The sequence below is a fragment of the Pseudonaja textilis genome, chromosome 12, assembly GCF_049901715.1.
Source record: "Pseudonaja textilis isolate UNSWEBS1 chromosome 12, rPseTex1.2, whole genome shotgun sequence".
Lineage (NCBI taxonomy): Eukaryota > Metazoa > Chordata > Lepidosauria > Squamata > Elapidae > Pseudonaja > Pseudonaja textilis.
The window spans coordinates 8,316,572-8,339,462 of NC_142001.1; the positions used below are offsets into that span (position 1 = coordinate 8,316,572).

The 22,891-nt window shown below is 39.5% G+C and overlaps 1 protein-coding gene across 4 annotated transcripts in view; it reads right to left on the reverse strand.

Annotated features, from left to right (window-relative positions):
- LOC113437853 (fibronectin type-III domain-containing protein 3A) overlaps positions 1-22,891 on the reverse strand; it is a 67,989-nt gene that overhangs the window by 34,383 nt on the left and 10,715 nt on the right. For all 4 annotated transcript variants that reach the window (XM_087940944.1, XM_087940945.1, XM_087940943.1 and 1 more), the window contains exons 2-5: positions 12,089-12,231; positions 6,486-6,561; positions 4,908-4,984; positions 910-1,144 (exon numbers count right to left, since the gene is read on the reverse strand). In XM_087940944.1, the coding sequence (XP_087797070.1) occupies positions 910-1,144; positions 4,908-4,984; positions 6,486-6,561; positions 12,089-12,184 (484 nt within the window). In that variant the 5' untranslated portion in view covers positions 12,185-12,231. The remainder of the gene's footprint in view (positions 1-909; positions 1,145-4,907; positions 4,985-6,485; positions 6,562-12,088; positions 12,232-22,891) is intronic.

Here is a 22,891-nt window from a genome sequence, read left to right on the forward strand (position 1 = left end):
AACACGGCTTAATCAAACATTTTTTTTTTTATATAATTTTGAATGTAGCTACTGTGGAAAGTTCCTCTTCACAGCACTGCTTCAACTCGCTGAAGTTTCAAGGGTTCTTTTGCAAGAACTATTTGCTTCAGGTCACGCCAAAAACATTTCAATAGGTTAGGGGTTCAGTACCTCACAACTTCACCATTCCAAAATGGAACGTGTCTTCTGCTGCCTCTACAAAGGAGGCCTGCCCGTTTTCGGAACCACAATGCCGGGAGCAGGGAAAATAACATTTCCATTAAAAGGTTGGGTTCAGCCAGCATCTCAGATGACCTCTAACACATACAGTTTAACCATGTAAGAAGCTCGTGCTACAACATCTGTGGTATTATAGGACGGCACCTGAAGAAGATCCCAATAAATCAAGATCTACTTTCACACTTTCCAAATGTGTGAGGCCTCCAACTTCCAGATTTTACCAAGCTGGGAGTCAAAACTCCAATGCAAATAGAAGGTGCTTCAGGTAAGAGTTACTCAAGGAGCCCTGGTGGTGCAGTGGTTATTGCAGTCTAACGCTGCCCACAGCCGGGACTTTGACCCTGACAGGGCTCAAAGTTGACTCAGCTTTCCATCTTCTGAGGTCCATAAAATGAGAACCCAGATTTTGAGGGCTGTATGCTGATATAAACCACTCGCAATGTGCTATATAAAGTGCTACGGAGCAGCATGTAAGTCTAAATGCTATTGCCATTATTCCCATAAGTACATCAGAAACAAACTGCAGAAGGAGAGGAAGTTTCAGCATTGGTTCTGGAAATATCCAGGTATCAAACAGTCAAGGAAGCATCAAGCTCTGGCCCACCTAAGTGCAGGTGAGCTTGCTATAAGATTGCTTCCCCCCCCCCCCCTTTCCAGCGAATGTCTTACCTTGATCTTGGTAAAGATGAGGCGATGGTGGTGGTGGATGCTGATGAATGAACTGCGGTGGGATTTCCCCCGTTCCTGGAACCGGTGGGTACACAGGATGAGGGGGGTGGGGAAGCAAAGCAGGGTGGGGGTGAATATAATGGGGCACATGTGGAGGCGGTGGGTGCATGGAGGGGTGAAATTCAGTCGAGTGTGGCATAACTATGACCTTCCGAACTCCATTCTCTTCAACCACCTGCAGTAGAAAGGGAAAAAAGAGCTATGTGCATTTTTTAAGGTAATATACAATTATATAATGAGAGCTGGTTTGGTGTAGTGGTTTAAGGCACCAGGCTAGAAAGCAAGAGGCTGTGAGTTCAAGTCTCCTCTTAGCCACAAAAGCCAGCTGGGGTGACTTTGGGCCAGTCCCTCTCAGCCCAACCCACCTCACAGGGTTGTTGTTGTGGTCGTGGGAAAAACAGGAGAAAAGTGTGTTGGATACATTCACCACCTTGAGTTATTTGTAAAATTAATCAAGGCAGGATACAAATAAATGAATTCATGCTTTGGGTTTTTCCACGTAACGTATTGTTTTAATTTGGGACTTTGGGTATCAAACATTAAATGTACAGGCAGAAAGATCATCCTAAACACAAACTCTGTTAATCATTCCTCAAATTAACATGTAGATGTAACAGAACCTAACCTAGCACCCAAGCAAGACGCAGGCAATCTTCTACTTTTTGCCATCTCTTAAATTTTAAATATTTAAGTCAGAAGAAAATGAAGCACAATTCAAAAAAAAAAAAATAACATGGATGGGAACTAAATGTACTTATTAGTTTTTGCTAACCTGGAACCCTTCAACTGAGCTGGGTTTGCAACTCCCTAGAATAGCCGATGCCATTAAAAATAAGGCTGCAGAAATCCGCTGTAAACGAATGCATTGTTGTGACTTTCTTTGTCAGCCACAGCTAACGCTTACTGACTACAAATTCTGGGAACTGCTGCCTGGCTTTGGGAAGGAAGAGATAAACTTTAGCAAAGACAAGATTAATTCAATTGTGTAGCAAGTACGTAAGCAAAGAGAAGGACGTGATGTGTTTAATGTGGTTTATTGTAAGACCTAAAGTGGAAATAAGGGATGAATTATACATTCAAAAGTAAGTGTACTGTTGGCATGTAACATAATACCAAAAAGGTTCTTAAACAATCGACTGAAAGTATTCTACTGGCCACCAGCAAAATCTAGGCAGCGGATGCCTGGGACAAACAATGTATTAATTGACCAAATATTTTATCCTTTGATAAATTATTCTGCTTGAAGCGTGTTTAATTTAGCCAGCCTGTTCTCATGTTTCCTAGTAAGCAAAACAGGATTTGGGAGAAGTTTGGCATCATTCAATATTCCAAGCAGGTATACAACCAATTCAAGGAAAGTCAGATTAAATGGAAAACCACTGTCTTCCGAAGAAGGGAAAAAAAACAATTATTGTTGGAAATAAGATTTGCAGACCTCATTACAACTTAAGCACACTTAATTTATGGCTACCCTATAACATTTAAAAACAAGACTTTCTTCCTCATCCATAATATGTATAAAGCAAAGCCATCCACAGTGAAAAGTATTTCTATAATATGCCGCAATGCAATCCTTGACAAGAATGGTTTTGCTATCATAATGCTTTAACCCAACCAAATAATTTTCTTTATTAATTATTGAGAAAGTAAAAGCAACAGAGTTTTCTTAGATTAATTCAGAATTAGAAGAACTGAACCTTAATAAAAACAGGGGCTGCTAACATAGCCATTATATTGTAGTCAATGCATTACAAACAGGGACCTGTGCGCTTCAGGCACTTATGCCTCGCAAATGACAATTGCAACCAACTAAAATAAATAAAAAATAAGGAGAATAGCAAACGTTCCATGAGATTTCAATAATCCCTCACCAAACTCCTAAAATTTTGACTTTCCAGGCCAAGATCTTGCAAGATTCTAGGATGAGATTATCCAAAATTGTATAATGTTATGAAATTTCAAATGGAATTGTTTGGCAGAAGGTATTGGAGCGATTTCATAAGATTTTTGGACAGTGTCTGAAGCCTGAAAAGTTTGCCAATTCCTAAACCAGAAGACTCAGATGCCTTCTTCTCCATCTACATAGTATTAGGTTTTAAAAGAGGCGGAGAGAGGACAGCAAAGTCTAATCTCATAGGAAAAAAAGCATATTAAATGTTTTTGAGAAAATGTTAAGATTTCTCCTCCGTTAAACTCAGTTTATTTCCCGCTTAATAAATCGCACATTGACTGTGGGATAAAGGATGAGCTTAGCAGCTTTGCAATCTCTCAGAATATCTAGCCAATTCTAAAACTTCTGCAGTTTCCAAACTAGGACAGGCTGATTGGCTATCATGAAAAGAAGGAAAAAAACAAAACCAAGATGAATCAGCAGAAGATAGATATGAACCACTTTTCAAGTTCCTGTTAGCTGATGCCTTGATCTGGTTAGAAAAAGGCAAAAGGAGAAAACGTTTTTCGTGGAGATTTTTTGTTTGTTTGTCTAAACCGTGAACACTGTGATTCTCATGAGCACGGAACGGCTGACACAGAAATTCAAGGCCTTCTCAAAGATTCCCCTTGAGATTCAAAAGGAGATGACAAGCAGGCTCCAGAATTGTTTGATTCAGCTCCACTGAAGTCCCACATGCAGAGAAGAATGCTTCTGAGTCATTCATGCCAATCAGAAGTTCCACCAAGACTACAATGTCCAAGAGCTAATGCCCTCCACAAGAGCGGCGGAAAGGTCACCGAAGAAGCAAAGAAATCTAAAGTAATCAGGCAATAGCTGTCTACAGCTCTTGCCAACCGCCAAGGAACAATTTGCGTAGAGTTATAGGAAAACCTGAACTTACAAAAGGCACGTAAGATGCTGAACATAAAAAGAAAGATAAATTCTCAGAGCAGAGATAGTCCACTCTTTGAAGCACCAAAGTGATTGCTATTCTTCCACTCCCCTCGCCACGAAGCCGTTTCTATTGGCCGATGGAAGCGGCTGGGGACTCTGCCTTTTGGGAGCTTCCATCGGCCGATAGAAACGGCTTCGTGGCGAGGGGAGTGCGTGGGGGGTGCTTGCCCCGAGGCCGTTTCTACCGGCCAATAGAAGCGGCTGGTGACCCTACCTTTGGGGAACTTCCAGTGGCAGCCTCATGGAGAGGAGAGCGCGCATGGGGCACTCTAGGTGGAGGTGTGCGTGGGGGAAGAAATTAAGTCACCCCCGAACAGACATCCTAGCCGTTTTTTCGGGGCTCAAAAAAAAAAAAGACCCGGCCTTATTTTACGAGAAACACGGTACTATTAAAGATGAATGCAGTATTTGGATGACTATCCTCAAACCGACTATAGGCTATTTTTGGCTCAAGTGCAAGGTTGTGATATAGCTGCAGATTTGAAGTTTTAAAATAATCACCTCTGTAAAAAAAAAATCAGTAATTTAGGCAACAGTGTCTGGAGTCTTCTGTCTCCAATGCTTTCAACCCTACAGGCTGCTGACTCAAAACTTTTTGAACCTCCTTGCTATAAATCAGGGGTGTCCAACCTTGGCAACTTTAAGACTTGTGGACTTCAACTTTGCTGGCTGAGGAATTCTGGGAGTTGAAGTCCACAAGTCTTAAAGTTGCCAAGGTTGGACACCCCTGCTATAAATCCTAGTTTTGCCTCGCCTATCAGGCTTTAGCCTGATTTTCGGGTTCATGGTCCACCATGAGCTTAATCTATAGCCTGTACAAGAGAACATCCTTAGTGATCGGGCTGTATGTCCATTTTAGGATTCTGGGAAATTATTAGAGCCTAAAAGTGACCAATGAGACGAGACCAGGAAAAAGAAGAGATATTCTGGGTTTTTTTAATCTCCACTCGTCACCCTTGTTACCTTTATGGATTATAAAGAGGGATAAATTCCCCATCGCTCACTTGGAAAATCCCCCGTTTATAAGTGTTCAAAGGATCTGAATGATTACCTGAGAGACATAACCAGGAGGCACAAATATTGGAGGAACAGAACCATTTGGTGACATCATAGGAACATGTGCTGGACCTGAAAGAAAACCAAGCAACACTGATTCATGACCTCCTGCAGAGTGCTAAAAACCAAGCACGTTCACCGTTTTATTTGACAAACATAATCGTCAAACAGGCCATCATGCATAGGCCCGTCCGTTTAGCTCTTCCATCAAACCATTTAGCAAAAAAAATGGGGAATGAGGTCAAATGCAGAGGGATACACGTTTTTCGCTGGGTATCTCAACACGTGCAACTTTTAAGATGGGCGGACTTCCACGCCGCAAAATTCCCCAGCCAACCTGGAAAAACTGTCCCATGCTGTTGAAAATCTCAGTGAAAGAGCCAAGTTGAGACAACTGGCCTTTTTTTTTTTTTTTTAAAAGACCTCTAAAAAAATGCTCAACAATCATAGAAAACAACTGACCAGGTCAACAAAGATCTTCATCTTGCGTGTTTTCTTTAAAGGCAAGTGTTTAATAAAGACCATGAGTTTGGCTCAAGAGGCATCTGTCACATTCAGACTGAGTTTTATTTAAACTGAACATCTCCAGAAGCAACACCAAGTAGGTAAGCTATACCTTGACTCTTGCTTGAAAACTTTTTTGGGGGAAAATCTTCTCTAGCCCCCCCTCTTCCTGCATTTTGGTGGCTCAACAGGTGCTAGTAGCTCACTAAGTTTAGGCACCAAAGAAACAAAGGGCCTGACTCCTTCTCATCTGATATATTCTACAACATCCATACTAGACAAAAAAGTAAGGATTTCTTTCATTGGGTGGTAGAGAAGACGTTTTATATAAAACCTGTTTTGCTCTCCAACCTTCGAAGAGTTACTAAATTCTAGGAATAGAATGATGCTCTTTGCTGGAGCAACTTTGACTTGAGATAAAAAGAAAAGCTCTATTTTTTCTGATGCTTCAACCCACAACCTGGGTAAGTTAGTAAAGGCTTCTTATAGCCTTCCCACTTTCTCTAACCTACCAGAAACTGTCCAAGAATGGGAATCCTGGAAAAATGTCCAGTAAAATATCCCTTTATGACATCAGACCGGATTAGTCTAGATCACAATCAGCTTAATAACGATTCAAAATGCAGAAGCTGAGTAAAGTTTTCATAAAATGACACTGTGATTTTGAGATCTTTTCCAAAAGCCTTAATCTTTCCTTGTGACCTATTATTTGATCTTTGACATTAGATTTAACTTCTTTGCCCTATAACTAGTCTTCTAGAGAAATGGCCAGCTCTTTACTGCGGTTATGATGATTGCAAAATCATTCTGTGTAGGAAGTGGACTTGACTCAACAACCTCCAACCTTCCTCAATCTGAGTGCCGTCTAAATTTATGGCCTTCAACTTCCAAAATTCTCAGAAATGGAATTCAGAGGAATTCTTGCTGTTGGGAGTCTGGATATCAGTAAGGTTGTTTTCTTGTTATGAACCTGCAGAACTATGATAAAGTCCTCTAGCCACATTAATTTAATAGGCATGCAGTATCTGATATCAGTAATTTCGGAGTATACCCTTGAGGCATTGTTTACCTTGAATACACTGGATATGACCATCTTCAGTTCTTATTGTGAACGTCTCTCCTGGGTTTACTTGCACAAGAATAACCTAGGAATAAGAATATTAAGTCCTATTTTGAACCTCATCTGAAAGCAACATATAACTTTGCAAAAGTAAACACATCAGATTAGAAACATCAGTGATAATAATCAGTACAAATCGAACGAAAGTCATATGTGGATTTTTTAACCTTTTAAATGGGCACACAGTACAAAATTGTACCAAATTTGAAAAATAAATCCAGCAAATTAAAGAGAATCCCTTGCTAAACTTACAACCGTTTTCACCAACTAACAACTAAACAAATAGTATTGCAGAAAGTTTCATTTCTCTTCGATCACTAAATCATATAAAACCAATTATACAGAAAAAAGGATATTTCCAACATTTGGCTGTTCCCCTCAAATGATAATTGAGATGTGTCCATTTTTTCTCATAAGTGGTTGCTCATTTTTTTTTTTGCTTTCTTTCTTCACTGATTTCCAAATAACTTAGTGGTTTTAATTAACATTTCATTGGAAATTACAGTTGGTCACTCTTTCTGCAGCCGGGGTTTCTCAAAGACTAAGTGACCAGAGAAATTGGAAAAAAGACTTGGGTTATACAACCCAAAGGGGTTGTTGTTGTTGTTTTTTGGAAGATGGGGTTTATACTTGTCTCCCAGATAGTATACAATATGCAACCATGTTTTACACTGGGGTGGGATAGGGGTGGTGGTGGTCCAACTTTGGCAAATTTAAGACTTATGGACTTCAACTCCCAGAATTCCCCGGTCACCAAGGCTGGCTGGGGAATTCTGGGAGTTGAAGTTCACAGGTCTTAAAGTTGTTACGGTTATTTTATACACTATATGATACGTCTTGTACCACAGAAGCCTCTTTTGCTAGAGAAAGACAAGTAGACAAGGAACATCCATGCAACTGTCGCTTTGGAGTTCCCTTAAAGGAAGAAGGAGAAAACAAACATAAATTAAAAAGCAGGCAATACTGTATGTTTATTATGATACATTTCTGCACTGTGATTCTTAAGACAACATTATGCTTTGCGGAGAGATAATTGGTAGCAGGATTTTATTGTTAATAGTATAGTGCAGGTAGTACGGGTAGTACCCATAATAGTACGGGTAGTATACAGCGCAATCCTCAAGTAGGCCAACACATCAATCTTTACATTTGTAAATAAAGCAGAACAGAGTTTTTAAAAACACGAAAAACAACTTAGCAAAACCACCAAAATGTTGATAAACATCAGTCTCTGTGTTTGTGTGTGTGTGTTAGTGTTAGAAATAAATGGGTATTGTGATTTCTAATTCGATTGAGAAATTCCTAGGATCTGGGACAAAAATTTCCCCAAAATATTCTCACGTATAAATGAGATCTAAGTGAAGTCAGTGCAATGATACCAACTTCAGTGATACTGACTTAGCAAAAACCAGATTACTTAACCGGGGAGAGTCTGAAAATACTGCAATTCCTGACAACTGCAGTTGAACAGGTCATAGCCAACATTGTATTTCTTCTGGAAACCTTCCGATACCTGAATAGAAATAACAATGGTCTGATTTGTATACCACCTCTTCTAGCCTTGTGCTGAAGGAGCAGAAAGTTGGCACCCTTCCTAAAAAATTTAAATGGTAATAGTTAGACCAGGGATCCCCAAACCTGGCAACTTTAAGACTTGTGGACTTCAACTTCCAGAAGTTTCCAGCCAGGTATGCTTGAAGTCCACAAGTCTTAATGTTGCCATGTTTGGAGACCTCTGCATTAAGACTGCATTTCTTAATCCATAATCAAAGTAACAAATCTAAAGACCAGGGAAGCATAATTTTATATACAATTTCTCAAGAACTTTCTTTGCTCGAATTCAGAAATTGCAGTACTGGCAGTCCTCAATTTAACAACAGTTCACTTAGTGATCATTCGAAGTTACAACGGCACTTAGGGTCATTTTTCACACTGATGGCCATTGGCAGCATCCGCACGGTCCTGTGATTTACATTCGGATGCTTAACAACTGGTTCACATTTATGACCATCGCAGTGTCCTGGGGTCATGTGATCCCCTTTTGCGACCTTCTGACAAGCCAAGTCAATTGGGGAAGCCAGATTCACTTAACAACTGGGTGATTTACTTCACAATGGCAGTGATTCACTTAACGAAGGCAAGAAAAGCTGTAAAATGGGGCAAACACAGCAAATGTTTCACTTAGCAATATAAATGATGGGCTCAACTGTGGCTGTAACTTGAGGATTATCTACTGTGTTTCTCCGAAAATAAGACCCTATCTTTTATATCTATCTATCTATCTATCTATCTATCTATCTATCTATCTATCTAGCCACAAAAAAGTTCTTATTTTCGGGGGATGTCACCCACTGACTAACCTCACTTGCATGCATCGCCCCCGGCCTCCTTTTCACTGACAGAGGCCTTCAGGAACTACTTCTGTGGCTGGCAAGGTTTCCCTGAAGGTCTCTGCAGGCGATAACTTTTGGGCTGCAGAAGAAATGGGCCAGCAAGGCAGGTGTCGGGGTGTGTGAGGCCTGGCTACAACTGTCCAAATGTACGTAGTAAGGCAGCTCCACCCCCCTATTCCCACCTTAGCTTAATTCTTACCCATGCACTTTGGAGTGGACGGGATCTTAATTAGGGTTTATTTGGGGGGGGGGGGTATATTGGATGCACATGTAAAAATCAAGCTAGGACTTACTTTCAGGGTAGGCTGTATTTTTTGGAAAACAGGTATATAAATCCCTCACTGCTTTCCCTCGGAAGGGGATACCCTTTAACATGCCTTATTAAAACCATTTAGGAAGGAGCTAAGAAGAGAACAGTTGTTAGGAATTTATGACATCCTTCTGAAATGGGAAGAGCCATAGATGAGTGATACATCATGCGCTTTGCAAACAGGAATGACAATTCTAGGTAGGACTGGAACAGATCCTTGGTTGAGCCCAATTTGACTGGGTTAGAAAGCTTCTTTTAAAATTCTTGTGATCTTAAAAATTCAAGCCAATTCTACTTTCCCCCACTCCCACCCCTTCTGGGGGTTTTAAACAAGACAGCAGGTTTCTAACTATAAACTAATTTGATTTTTATTCAGTGTTATTACAGCCCACTGAAGCAAATGTTTTCCTGCTATTCTGATCCAAATGTACCTCTGGTAGACAGCTTTCCTTAAAACCTTATATTTTTGCCACCAGCCTTTTGATAAGGAACCTTTTTTTTTTTTTTACTGACTAAAAATCCAAATGGATGCTTGGTTCTAGGCTTAATAATTTTGGTGTTATTTTACTTAGCTATGGTCACAGTTCTAAGTTTAAAATCAAAGTCTTTTAATTCAAGAAACATCATAAATTTAATAAGCTGTACACTCCCATTAAGTGAACAAAAGGACAAGTTGGTTTATAATATGTGGAACAGATAACATAAAGGGGGCATTAAATAATGGCTTAAAACCAGCGCAGCCAAGCCGTTTGCTTGTTATTGGGAACACTTTTTTTCCTCCTATACGAAATCAAATATGCCATTTTTTCAAAACTCCTAACCCGATTTCCCAAGGCTGAATTGGTTAAATATTTTAGATTGTAATACAAGGCTTTCTGAGACAAGTTATGGCTCCCTTCTGACCAAGGAAAGGTACATTTTTATCTCAACTCTTTTCATTAAAAGGTCATGTGCGTAATAGCTAGAACATGATATTCAGTGGCTGTATCTCTGCAGGTCAAAGGGAGATAATTTCTCATTAAACAACCTTCAGAAGCCTATATTTTATCTGCAGCCAGCCTAGCAAAAAGTTCTGGAGGGAAAAAAAAAATGCAAGAAAGATATGGAAACCTACCCGAAGACACTTAATCTTCATAACAAGTGTGGTATCTACAATGGTTTTGGGAAGAACCTTACACAGATGCTTCTTTTCACATTCATTTCCACAGGAGAAAATATATTGATTCTGCAAGTTTTGCTTTTAAATTGCCCTGTGTTTAGAAGTGTTTTGCAAGCTTTAAAAAGCTGGAGCCCACCCTCAAGCTTCAAAATAGATCAGAATAGACTTACAACAAGGTAAAAGTGATTATTAAATGAGATATCAGTTAATCTGAATTTCTACAGCTGTGTCTTAAGAACTGAACTTTTACAAGGTTACTGATAACTTGGCTCCTGGAAAATAAAACAAAACCTTCAAGGGCACCCTCAACCAGAAACAGAGACAAAACGTTAAAAAACATACTGGTCAATGTGGAGCCAACAGAGTGAAAACAAAGATTTCCTGACATTTTCAAGTGATAAGTCTGGTCGTGCAGTCCTTGAATTAAATCTAATAAAACTTCCAGAGCATCTAAAATGTTTGGGTCCTTCATAGATTTTCAGCTGCACTAGAATGCTTTGCTTAAAAAACTCTTGCATTTTTTGCAATATTTGTTTCAAACCAATTAATTAGCTGGGCAAGTAGCTCTGAGCGCTTTCCAAGCTAACTCTGAATGCACATAGAACTTTTTTGGTGCAATTTTTAATGCAAGTGCTGAATCATGCACCTGATTTACATAAATCAATACCCCTTTTTCTTTAAAGGGACCAATATATTTGACAACATGGATCCTACAGGAATTGACAATCACATAAACAAAATAGGAACTCTCAGTTCCACGCGACAATCTTTTTAAACAATTCTAGGAAGTTCAAATCTGCAACATGGCTTCAAAAATCTACTATTCAAGGAAAAATCCTCCGGACATCCTTAAAACAAGGCCTGGGATCTAAATTCTTGCATTAGATTACAAAGGAAGACTTAATTGAGGATCTTCATGTTATTACCTCTTACTGTAAATGCTATTATTAAAAATGATTCAACAGTTAAAAGAAGGAAATACATCAAAACTCCATTGCATAATGCAAATCATTGTAAGATTAAGAAGTAATATAAGTCTTTCCTAAAACAAAGAAAAGTAAAGAAAAATGATCTGCCAGCAAAGGCTATTTTAGAACATCACAACATGGATACTTTAGATTTGCATGTGTGGGAGATTCTGTATATATCTAGACAGAAATACCATTTTACAGCTGGCATACACAGTTTCATATATTTTCAGTTCCTTAAACACACACTCATAGTTTTAGAAAAATCACATGACAATATGATTCTTCCTGTCCTTAAGGCACTGAATTTATAAAATAGAATATTCTCCATTTTATGGCAATGGTTTAATTATAGTAAACTTCTACAGAATGACCATTTTCCCACTGGTTTTAAATTATGATTATATCTGACTGCCATCTAAGTTAATTTTTCAGAGTTAACAAACACACAGCGAAGGAATGAAACTGATACTGGTATACATGATGACAATGATCTTGGACCTTGGAACTTGTTATCCAATTTTAATAAAATCAATTATGTCCCGAAGACTGTTGAGCAATGGCTTGCTTAAACATCCTTTGCTAAATAAACCATGATCAGAGGAGCTTAACCATGTTAAGCCATTATCTACACCCGAAACTGACGGAGAAGATATGATCCCTTCTAAGCATTTGCAGAAGAGAACATTCTGAGGATTCCCGTCTTATGCGGATCAACTTACCTGTTGTGTGGTGTCTCCATTGACCATATGAGGTAGAAGTGGCACTTCATTCAAAATAGGTGTGGCTTCTAATGGAGGTGGCTGGTCTGCCATCATAAGCGAAAGGACCGTTCATCAATGGTCTCTCTCTGATCAGCTGCTACCTGGTAAAACAGGAAAGCGGTTTCAGGTGTCAACAAGCTCTTATTATGATATGGAATGAATTATCTCTGGGGCTTTGGGCTCTGAAAAAAAATCATCCACCTACTCAGAAAAATCCCATAACAAAAGGCCAGGTATTAGTAACAGAAAAGGACTGGCATTTTACCTGCAACATCCAGCATAGAAGAAGAGTCAGCAACTTGCTTGGGTATTAAAGATACTGCTGCTTAGCTTCCCCACCAACTTTAAACGCAGCATCTTCGCTGATTCTTTCCAGAGTTTATGCAGAAAACTCACTCAAATTACACCGGTATCTCTCTATTATGACAGGTAATTTTGTCAATAGTGAAATAAAAAGGAGGTGATTTTCCAAGGGCTTCATTAAAAAGCGTGCCTTGTCAGTTCCTAAGACTCTTCTTTCAATAAAACCTGTTTCAACCCTCCACCACCAGCACATTGAAAAGAAAAGAAAGAAGAAAAAAAAAAACAGCACAAATCAAAGAAAGTCCTCTGGGAGCTAACCAAGCATTCAAATTACTGGTTTAAAAATATAAGCGGCTGTGAAAAACATGCCTGAAACATTTGAGATACAGGTGGCAGTTTGGAGGACTGGAAGGAGAAGTCAGGTGGTGTGTGGTCTCTATTTCCAAATTTGAGGTTTCTAGCACATTATATGGCACTCTTGCATGAAGAAGGCTTTTCTAAAAAGCAAATGATTTGTTGGACACACAAGAGGAAAACATCGGTTGCTGCATTAGTTATCTAGATTGATAGCACCGTTTCTCTACCAGCCTCTGGAGATATTACACAAGCTCTATACAGTCTTCACCATAAGAGAGAAAGGAAGACGTGAATTGCAAAGGCTGGGAGCAGATAAGCAACTTACAAGTGGCCCGTTCCCATAAGAACTTAATGAGATTTTTAAAAATACCACATCAAGGTTTCCAACAACCATTCCAGGGCAAAATTTGACATAAAGAGATTTCCACTGCTTCAAAAAACATTATTATGTTTGGACCTCGCATCCAAAGACTGAGAATGCAGTCAGTCTGTTGCAAGCCTCATCTAAGCCACAGGCAGATCTGTGTGTGAGGTCCTTAGTGCTCTCTGAGCTTGGTTGTTTTCTTGTAGACATTTAACAACCCAACTAGGTAACAACATCAGGGTTGGTCTGTGTGTGTGTGTGTGTGTGTGTGTGTGTGTGTGTGTGTGTATTATATGACATCTTTTCCAGAAAAGACTCCGGACAGCTATCAGTGCCAAAATAAAACACCAAGGCAAAAACTCAAGTGCATGTAGAGATGATTTTTCTTTGTTGAAAAACTGAAAAAATATGTATCATGCACCTACATAATCACCTTCACACTCTCCCACTGGTTGAAGCAGAACAGTTAAGTCTTTGAATGCTTCAGAGTTGGTCAGACTGTTATTTTGGGGTTGAAGAGGCAAAAAGTGAGGGCAGCTACTGAAAACTGACCCCTAGCCATAGGTACCATCCGCCCTTCAAGTAGGAATCTAGTATAAGAGAACCCGAAAATACAGACCCGGGTGAGATAGTCTAACTCTACTCAAAGGAAAAAAAATGGCATTTCCCTAGAATCATCAGAGCCACAAAACCCTTTCTGTCTTAGATGGTCTCGGTTACAGTCTGTCCCTCCCCATTCTGACCGGATATACTCCAGGCACTGGATCAATGCTTTCATTACCTCACCTATTTTGCCATAGATTGAGATGTATAGCCATAGTGGCGCAGTGGTTAGAGTGCAGTACTGCAGGCTACGTCTGCTGATTGCCGGCTGCCAGCAATTTGGCAGTTTGAATCTCACCAGGCTCAAGGTTGACTCAGCCTTCCACCTTTCTGAGGCTGGTAAAATGAGGAGCCAGATTGTTGGAGGCAATAGACTGACTCTATACACTGCTTAAAGAGGGCTGGAAAAGCACTGTGAAGCAGTAGATAAGTATAAATGCTATTGCCCTTCCTTCCTTCCTTCCTTCCTTCCTTCCTTCCTTCCTTCCTTCCTTCCTTCCCTCCCTCCCTCCCGCCCTCCCTCCCAGTGGTTAGAATGCAGTGTTGCTCAAGGTTGACTCAACCTTCCATCCTTCTGAGGTCTATAAAATGAGGACCCAGATTGTTGAGAGCAAAAGACTGACTCTGTAAACTGCTTAGAGAGGGCTGTAAAAGCACTATAAATGGTATATAAGTCTAAGTGCTGTTGCTATAGTTGGATATAATAAACTTTTTGATGATACTGAACTACTTCATCTGCCCTCTCCCACTATCACTCATTGGAACTGTTCCTTCAGGCAGGTGGAGAACATTGCAAGATGCTGGCCCCTATTCCAAAGCCTTGAAGATGGCCCATAGTCCAGCGGTTGGCCCATAGTCCAGTGGTTCAACCTTTTCTTCACAACGGAGCCCCTTTAAATATCTTTTGTGGCCAAGGACCACCGAGACTTAACTTGAGATGTAAATCACAACATTTTTTCAAGCCTTTGTGAACCCTCTAACTCCAAGGGTCTACGGCCCACAGGTTCAGAACCACTGCCATAGTCAATGACCCTGAAAGCTATTGAGAAATCAAGGATAACCAAGAACAGATGCCCCTGGCCCAATCTCTGCACAGGTCACATCAAGATATGGCCAAGGTAGTTCCTGGGTAATACCCCATCCTGAAACTTGACTGCTAGAAATCAAAAAAAAAAAAGTGTTTAAACAGTGTAGTGTCTCTAAGCACAAGCAAAATACTTCCCCATTTACCACGGGGATCAGTCTGATCCACTAATTGTGCAATGTTGTTCCCTATAAATTTCATCTCTTTCTAATATTTGACTGTGCAAGTCCCACAGAAAACCTGTTTTCCAAACAGGTTTAAAGCTTTTCTGAAAAGTGTAATTCTGGAATCTTTCTTTCTCACTTAAGAGACCTACTCAAGATCTTCGCTGCAGAAGGATCAATTCCACAATAGGGTTTTTTTTTTTTAACTATTTAATCATCCTCTTGTAGCTTGTAGAGAAGCCCCACAGCCTATAACCAAAATTTGATGCAGAAAGTGGAACTGAGAATGAGAGAAAGAAAGATGCAAAGCAGGAGGAATAAAGGAAGCAACTCTGCAGGGAACTTCAAGGAATTTCTGAAATCACTCCACCTGCTCTACCTTTCTCTATAAAGGAACTGGTTCTTGCTCTTAACTTCTAAAAAACCAACTAGCAATCAGATTGCAACTGCAGGAACCAATTGGTTCCAAGAGAAAGGAAAGACTTTTCCAGATAAACAGAAACTAAAATGCAGATCAGCTTCACCAAAAGTGTGAAAATGCTGTGGCCCGATTATTCCCTTTAGCCTATCAGGAAGTAGGTAACAAATTAACAGAGTTGAAAGGGACCTTGTAGGTCATCTAGGCCACCACCACCTGCTCAAATCCTATATAGTTATTTCCCAACAAAATATAAACTGGGGGTGAGGGAAGAAAATCTTTACAGATGCCATTTAGAACAAAAACAAAAACCCATTTCCTCCTAAATAGAGATAGTCCTCAACTCACAAGAGTTTATTTAGTGACCATTCGAAGTTACAACACCACTGCAAAAAGTGACTTATGACCATTTTTCACACTTAAGACCACTGCACTATCCCCAGGGTATCAAAATTCAGATGCTTGGCAACTAACTCGTATTCATGACGGGTTGCCGTGTCCCGTGGTCAGGTGACCCCATGTTTTGTGACCGTCTGACAAGCAAAGCCAGTGGGAGAAGCCAGATTCATTTAAGAATCCTGTTACTAACTTAAACAAAGTGCAGTGATTCACTTAACAACACTGTCCCCCAAAAGGTGGCAAAATTCACTTAACAAAATGTTTCGCTTAGCAACCAAAATTTGGGGCTCAATTGTGGTTGTAAGTTGAGGACTACCTGTATAATTCATGCCTGTCTGGCAACTTAATTTTGTTGCAGTAAAGCACCCTAATTCCTGAGAATTCTTGGCAAGATCTCCTATTTTGTCCTATCAGAGACACTGGCAAGTGAGTTTGATTGAAACTGGTAATACCAGCTTTCAATTATAGAACTTTTGAAAGAACCAGGTGCCAGGTGTGCAAAAACAATCCCAGGCATTATGCAAAGGCTAAATGTGACCCTTGTTCCCAGAATGCAACGCTTCTCATAAACTTCAACAACTGGCCTGTTTAAGATACAGCCATCTTCAATCATGGCTTATTGAACTGCAAAATGAATGCTCTGACGGCCATAATGTAAAATGTCTGGCAATTAATTGCTTCTTATTAAGTCCACACCAACAAGCTTTGAGTCTGAGCTCTGATTCTATAGCAGTATATGACCCCAAGAATATTTCCAGGGAAAAAAAAGGGGTGTATGTGGAAAGAGAGGAATTTAAAGTGGGTAAGAAAGCAGATGAAAGGTAATAAGCTGCCTAGAATTGCCTCTAAATGAGATGGGTGGAAAATAAACAAACAAACAAACAAACAACTTGGAGTCATGTGCCTCAATACAGAAGATTATTTAGGATTCTTTTGTTTATTAATAATTGCAATAAACCCTGGCTCAGAGATAAGACACCCTGTGGCTCACAAAATAAAAATATACAAATAAAATGTAAAACATAATAAACAAGGGACAAATAAAATCCCAAACACAGTGTAAGGAATTAGTCTTCAGAAAAGCCATTGGACATCACTAGAGACAGATACATTTCCAACATCTCTTGTCAATGAAAAACAATATTTATGCCATTTCTATATATGATCTCATCAAATCTGGGAAGTAAACCTTCATTTGTGTATTTTATGAGGCATGGCTATTTCTTCTTTCTTTCTTAACGGTACTTAATATTTTACAAAGGGTTTCTAATATTAATACTTCATATATTGTATTTGTTGACTGATCTTGAACGGACATTGAAGTTTACCAAATATTTACCAGTTTAGTAAGCACTGCTCCATTATTAAATAATTGACACTTGGGCTGTAACTAAAGCCTATTTGTAAATCTGAAGGTTTGTGTGTATATATGTATGCACAGACACACACACACACACACACACACACACAGAGCCTTTTCAACAAAAATTCTGCAGTATCTTAAAAGCAAGCAAAATAATTCAAGGATCAAATTAATTTTAAGCAGTGACCAATATAGTTCACATTTAACAGCTGCCGGGATATATCCAAGTGGAAAATAACTTTACTCATCCAATTAGTGTTTGATAACCAGAACAGCCAACTAAGTCAAAATGTCAATCTCTAGTAACAATCATTAAAAATATGCCTTTTATAATAACTGCAAAGTTTGATGAAGTTGAAAACAAAATTTAGTCACCAATGAGAACAGTCATTTTAAAAAGCTGTGACAAGTTTTCTATTATCTTATATCAAAACACAGAGACTTAAACAAGGCTTTGAACATTGCAATTTGATATCAAATTGAAATTCAAAGTATTTAATTGGGTTGAACTGTTCTGAAACACATTAAACAAAGAAATTTTTTTTAAAAATGGATTTCTTCTCTGTAGTAGCCTTTGCATCTAGTTAATTAGTTCACTTTATTGTCCTTGCACCTCATACAACGAAATCAAACACCATCTTCAGTGCACATCATGATCATGACCATGAAAATAAACACAAACACACATCCCTCATTCTCCACACACTGAACCAAAAAAACCCCGACGTCGTACCAACACTGCACTATATATACAGCAGAATTCAAAAGAGCTACTGCCCTGGAATAGAAGCTGTTTTTCAGACTATTTGTCTTTCTTTTTAGTATTCTGTACCGTCTTCCAGATGGTAATAGTTCAAAAAAAAAAAGGGGGGGGGGTTTCCCAGGATGAGATGGATCTTTGAGAATGTTTTGAACTTTCTTAAGGCAGCGGGAGCTATACAGCTCTTCCAAAGAGGGGAGAGGGCAACCCATGATCTTCTGGGAAATGACATTAACCCTCTGGAGTGCTGTCCTATCTGCCCCTGTGCAATTGGCAAACCATACAGAAGTGCAATAAGTTAAGATATTATCTAAGTGCAGTGGTAAAAAAGGTCATGAGCAATTTTTCATTCAGTCTTGTTTTCTGAGAAGTCTCAGGTAGTATAATCTCTGCTGGGCCCTTTTGACCAGTACTGCAATGTGAGCACCCCAAGTCAGGTCCTCTTTTAGGTTAACACCCAGAAACTTAAAACTGGCCACTTGCTCCACTCAGTCTCCATTGATAAACAAGGGCTGGAGGTCTGATCTGTTCCTTCTATAGTCCACTATAAGCTCCTTGGTCTTATTGGTGTTGAGGACCAAGTTATTGTCTCCACACCATGAAAGCAACCGGTTCACCTCATCTTGGTAGGCAGACTCATCCCCCCTGGATATGAGTCCCACCACTGTTGTATCATCTGCAAATCTACACTTCCAATGCTCAATTTTCACATTTCACACTGGGAAATGAGACCAGGTATGAATTTGGATTGAGTCCTCAGTTCCCATGATGGGCCTGAAGGCTGAGTATCTCGAATATTCAAGTTCAAGGAAAGAGAATTATACAGGTGAAACTCAAAAAATGAGAATATCGTGCAAAAGTTCATTTATTTCAGTAATGCAACTTAAAAGGTGAACCTAATATATGAGATAGACTCATTACATGCAAAACAAGATAGTTCAAGCCATGATGTGTCATAATTGAGATGACTATGGCTTCCAGCTCATAAAAACCCCAAATCCACAATCTCAGAAAATTAGAATATTGTGAAGAGGTTCAATATTCTAGGCTCAAAGTGTCCCACTAATCAGCTAATTAAGCCATAATACCTGCAAAGGGTTCCTGAGCCTTTAAATGGACTCTCAGTCTGGTTCAGTAGGAAGCACAATCATGGGAAAGACTGCTGACCTGATAGCTGTGAAGAAAACCATCACTGACACCCTCCATAAGGAGGGAAAGCCTCAAAAGGAAATTGCAAAAGAAGTTGGATGTTCCCAAAGTGCTGTATCAAAGCACATTAAAAGAAAGTTATGTGGAAGGGAAAAGTGTAGAAGAAAAAGATACACAAGCAGCAGGGATGACCTCAGCCTGGAGAGGATTGTCAGGAAAAGGCCATTCAAAAGTGTTGGGGACTTTCACAAGGGGTGGACTGAGGCTGGAGTCAGTACGTCAAGAACCACCACACAGATGGATCCTGGACATGGGCTTCAAATGTCGTATTCCTCTTGTCAAGCAGCTCCTGAACAACAAACACATCAGAAGCGTCTTACCTGGGCTAAAGAAAAACAGAACTGGTCTGTTGCTCGGTGGTCCAAATTCCTCCTTTCTGATGAGAGCAACTTTTGCATCTCATTTGGCAACCAAGGACCCAGAGTCTGGAGGAAGAATGGAGAGGCACACACTGCAAGATGCTTGAAGTCCAGTGTGAAGTTTCCACAGTCTGTGTTGATTTGGGGAGCCATGTCATCTGCTGGTGTTGGTCCACTGTGCTTCATTAAGTCCAGGGTCAACATAGCCATCTACCAGGAGATTTTGGAGCACTTGATGCTTCCTTCCGTAGATGAGCTTTTATGGGATGCTGACTTCATTTTCCAGCAGGACTTGGCACCTGCCCACACTGCCAAAAGCACCAAAACCTGATTCAATGATTGTGGGATTACTGTGTTTGATTGACCAGCAAACTCAACTGACCTGAACCCCATAGAGAATCTATGGGGCATTGCCAAGAGAAAGATGAGAGACATGAAACCGAACAATGCAGAAGGCCGCTATTGAAGCCTCCTGGTCTTCCATAACACCTCAGCAGTGCCACAGGCTGATAGCTTCCATGCCATGCCACATTGAGGCAGTAATTGCTTCAAAAGGGGTCCAAACCAAGAGTACATCTGCATGCATATACTTTTCAGAGGACCGATATTGTTCTATGTACAAACCTTGTTTTACTGATTGCATGTAACATTCTAATTTTCTGAGATTGTGGATTTGGAGTTTTTAATGATTATTATTATTATTATATATAAGCCATACTCATCACAAATATGACAAATCATGGCTTGAACTATCTTGCTTTGCATGTAATGTCTATTTCATATATTAGTTTCACCTTTTAAGTTGCATTGCTGATATAAATGAACTTTTGCATGATATTCTAATTTTTTGAGTTTCACCTGTATGTTTCACTCTGAAATTAATCAGAGAAAATATTTGGATCCTTGACATTTTCCTTCTTTCCTAGAAAGCTTCAATAAACACACTAGATAATTGATTGTCCATCGTCACCACTGTTTAAATAGTAAAGAATATTGAGGTATTACTACTTATTATAGTTTAGTAGAAATTTTAAAAACTGTGGTCAATGAGCAGGAGGTAATTACTACTACTATAAAGTTATTGAAGACAAGGAACGGGTCCAAGATGAGCAGAGGTGAGTTTTCAAAGAGAGGTTCTAAGGCTCATGGAAGACATTTCTTTTTACACTGTGCTATGATTTCCTAGGGATAAGAAGTTATTTCAGGATTATGAAGGAAATTATGAATTACCAAAGTCCCCTGAACATATTCAAGATAGAATATACTGCAACTCTTCAGACAGCCACACTGGAGAATGGAAAAGGGATCAACACAGAACTATTTAAGATAAAGTGGGTGACAGGCAGCCAAACTCTACTGTCTAAAGGAAAGTCGGAACAGATCTAAATATTTAAAATGCGTTAGTAACTTTTTCAGGTGCCTGTAATAGTAATCAATTGACTATTAGAACAGGAATAAGATCAAAGCTGAGTTTTGTTTCAGACAGACAGACAGTCTGCCCATCAAGGAAGCCAAGTTCTAGATATTTTTTAACTTCAATTACCAGAGAGCCTATACCATTTCAGCCATTTGTCTGAAGTGATATAGGGTCCCCTGCTTGAACAGGGGGCTGGACTAGAAGACCTCCAAGGTCCCTTCCAACTCTGTTATTCTAGGTTCCATGAATCATTTTCTATTAGGAACATTCTCAGTAATTCTAGGACCGACATTCCTGTAATGCTGGCAATCCAACTAGTCTGGGATTTAATGAGGACATCTGTGGTTTTCAAAATCCAAATTACATGTTCACATTCATTTTTAGGTAAATAACTCATGGAATTTTGTAGTTTCATCTCCTAGTCAGTCAAAGAACGGATGGTAGGAACCCAGACAAAGCATCTATGCATACAACCCACATACTAGCTGCCAGTTCCTTATTTGCCCAAATAACTACAGTGAGCAATTTATTAATACCTCTAGACCCTTAAATAAAGACTGGATGGCTTGGTTTCACTCGAGAGTCAATGTGATACAGTGATTATAGAGTATTGGATTTGGACTGAGAAGGCATCCAAATTGAAAGCAACGCTTCTAATGCTTAGAAACCACCTTTGTGGGAATCTTGGCATATGGGGGTGGGAGAGAGTTGGTGTAAGAAGTATCCAAAGCATTGGCTTGGTGTACATTGCCAATTCTTTATTCATTAACTGATAATTCAGCTATCAATGGCCTGGAGGCATAAGCCGACAATGAACTCAAGGCCAAAGTCTTTGAAAACTAGTGGCATTTTGATATGGTGGTTAAGGCATCAGGCAAGAAACCAGGTGATCGTGAGTTCTAACTGGGTGGCCTTGGGCCAGTCATTTTCTCTCAGCCCCAGAAAAGAGGCAAAGGTAGAAGCCTTCCAAAATCTTGTAAGAAAAATATAGGGACTTGCCCAGGCAATTGCCAGGAGTCAATAAACACAAAAATCTAACACTCCGCCAAATAAAACTTGGATCTGACATGATCTAGCCCAGCTTGCAGAAAACATTGTCCTCCATCAGTTGGGTACCGAGACAGTTCAAAGTTTGTTGTGGGATTTATATCTACATTTTGTCCCTGTCAGCTACTATGACGTAAATTATAGATGGAGGGAACATTACTTTAAGGGGCACCCCACCATTCTCCAAACACAGGAATGCACATTATAAGACTGTCTAAAGCTTACTTAGGAATGTGAGAGCAACACTTGCCGTAGATAATTGTTCATTCATGAACAGAGCCCAAACAGAATCGGTACCACAACTCAATCACTCCTTTACTGTTTCATGCCCACTTTCTGGTAATCTCATTTTATCAGATCATTCTCGAAAGGTTTTTTCACATTACAAGTGAGACCACACAGAAGCATTGCAGGCAAAATGATTTACATATTCCAAATTTCAAAAAAGGTCAGACAAATAACTGTCTTTTGACGGGAACATAATTATAACTTTTGGGAGGCAAGAGATTGCAAGGCCACATACTTTCCATAACAGCAAACTGTTCATCACTGGAGGCACTGCGCTTTTTTTTATTAAATCGTTAGAAATCATTTTAAATCGTTCCCATGAGATCTTATATGCACTCTCTTTTGTGTATAATATTTGGCTTCTATCCAGAAAATGCCATTGGGTTGCAAATAATCATTAAAAATGTTTCTAAGTGTTGCTCCAAAAGCAAACGTAGTCAAAGTGTATGGGCAGATGCAAAATACACACATAAATTAATAGGTCTTAAAATTTTGCCTTTGGTGGGGGAATAAACCACTAAAGGTTGTTAAAACTTTTTAATTCCTGAAAACACAAATGCTCGCTCTCTCTCTCTTGAAGAAATTTTAATATATTTCTCCCTGGATATTTATCGCTATATCTTGAC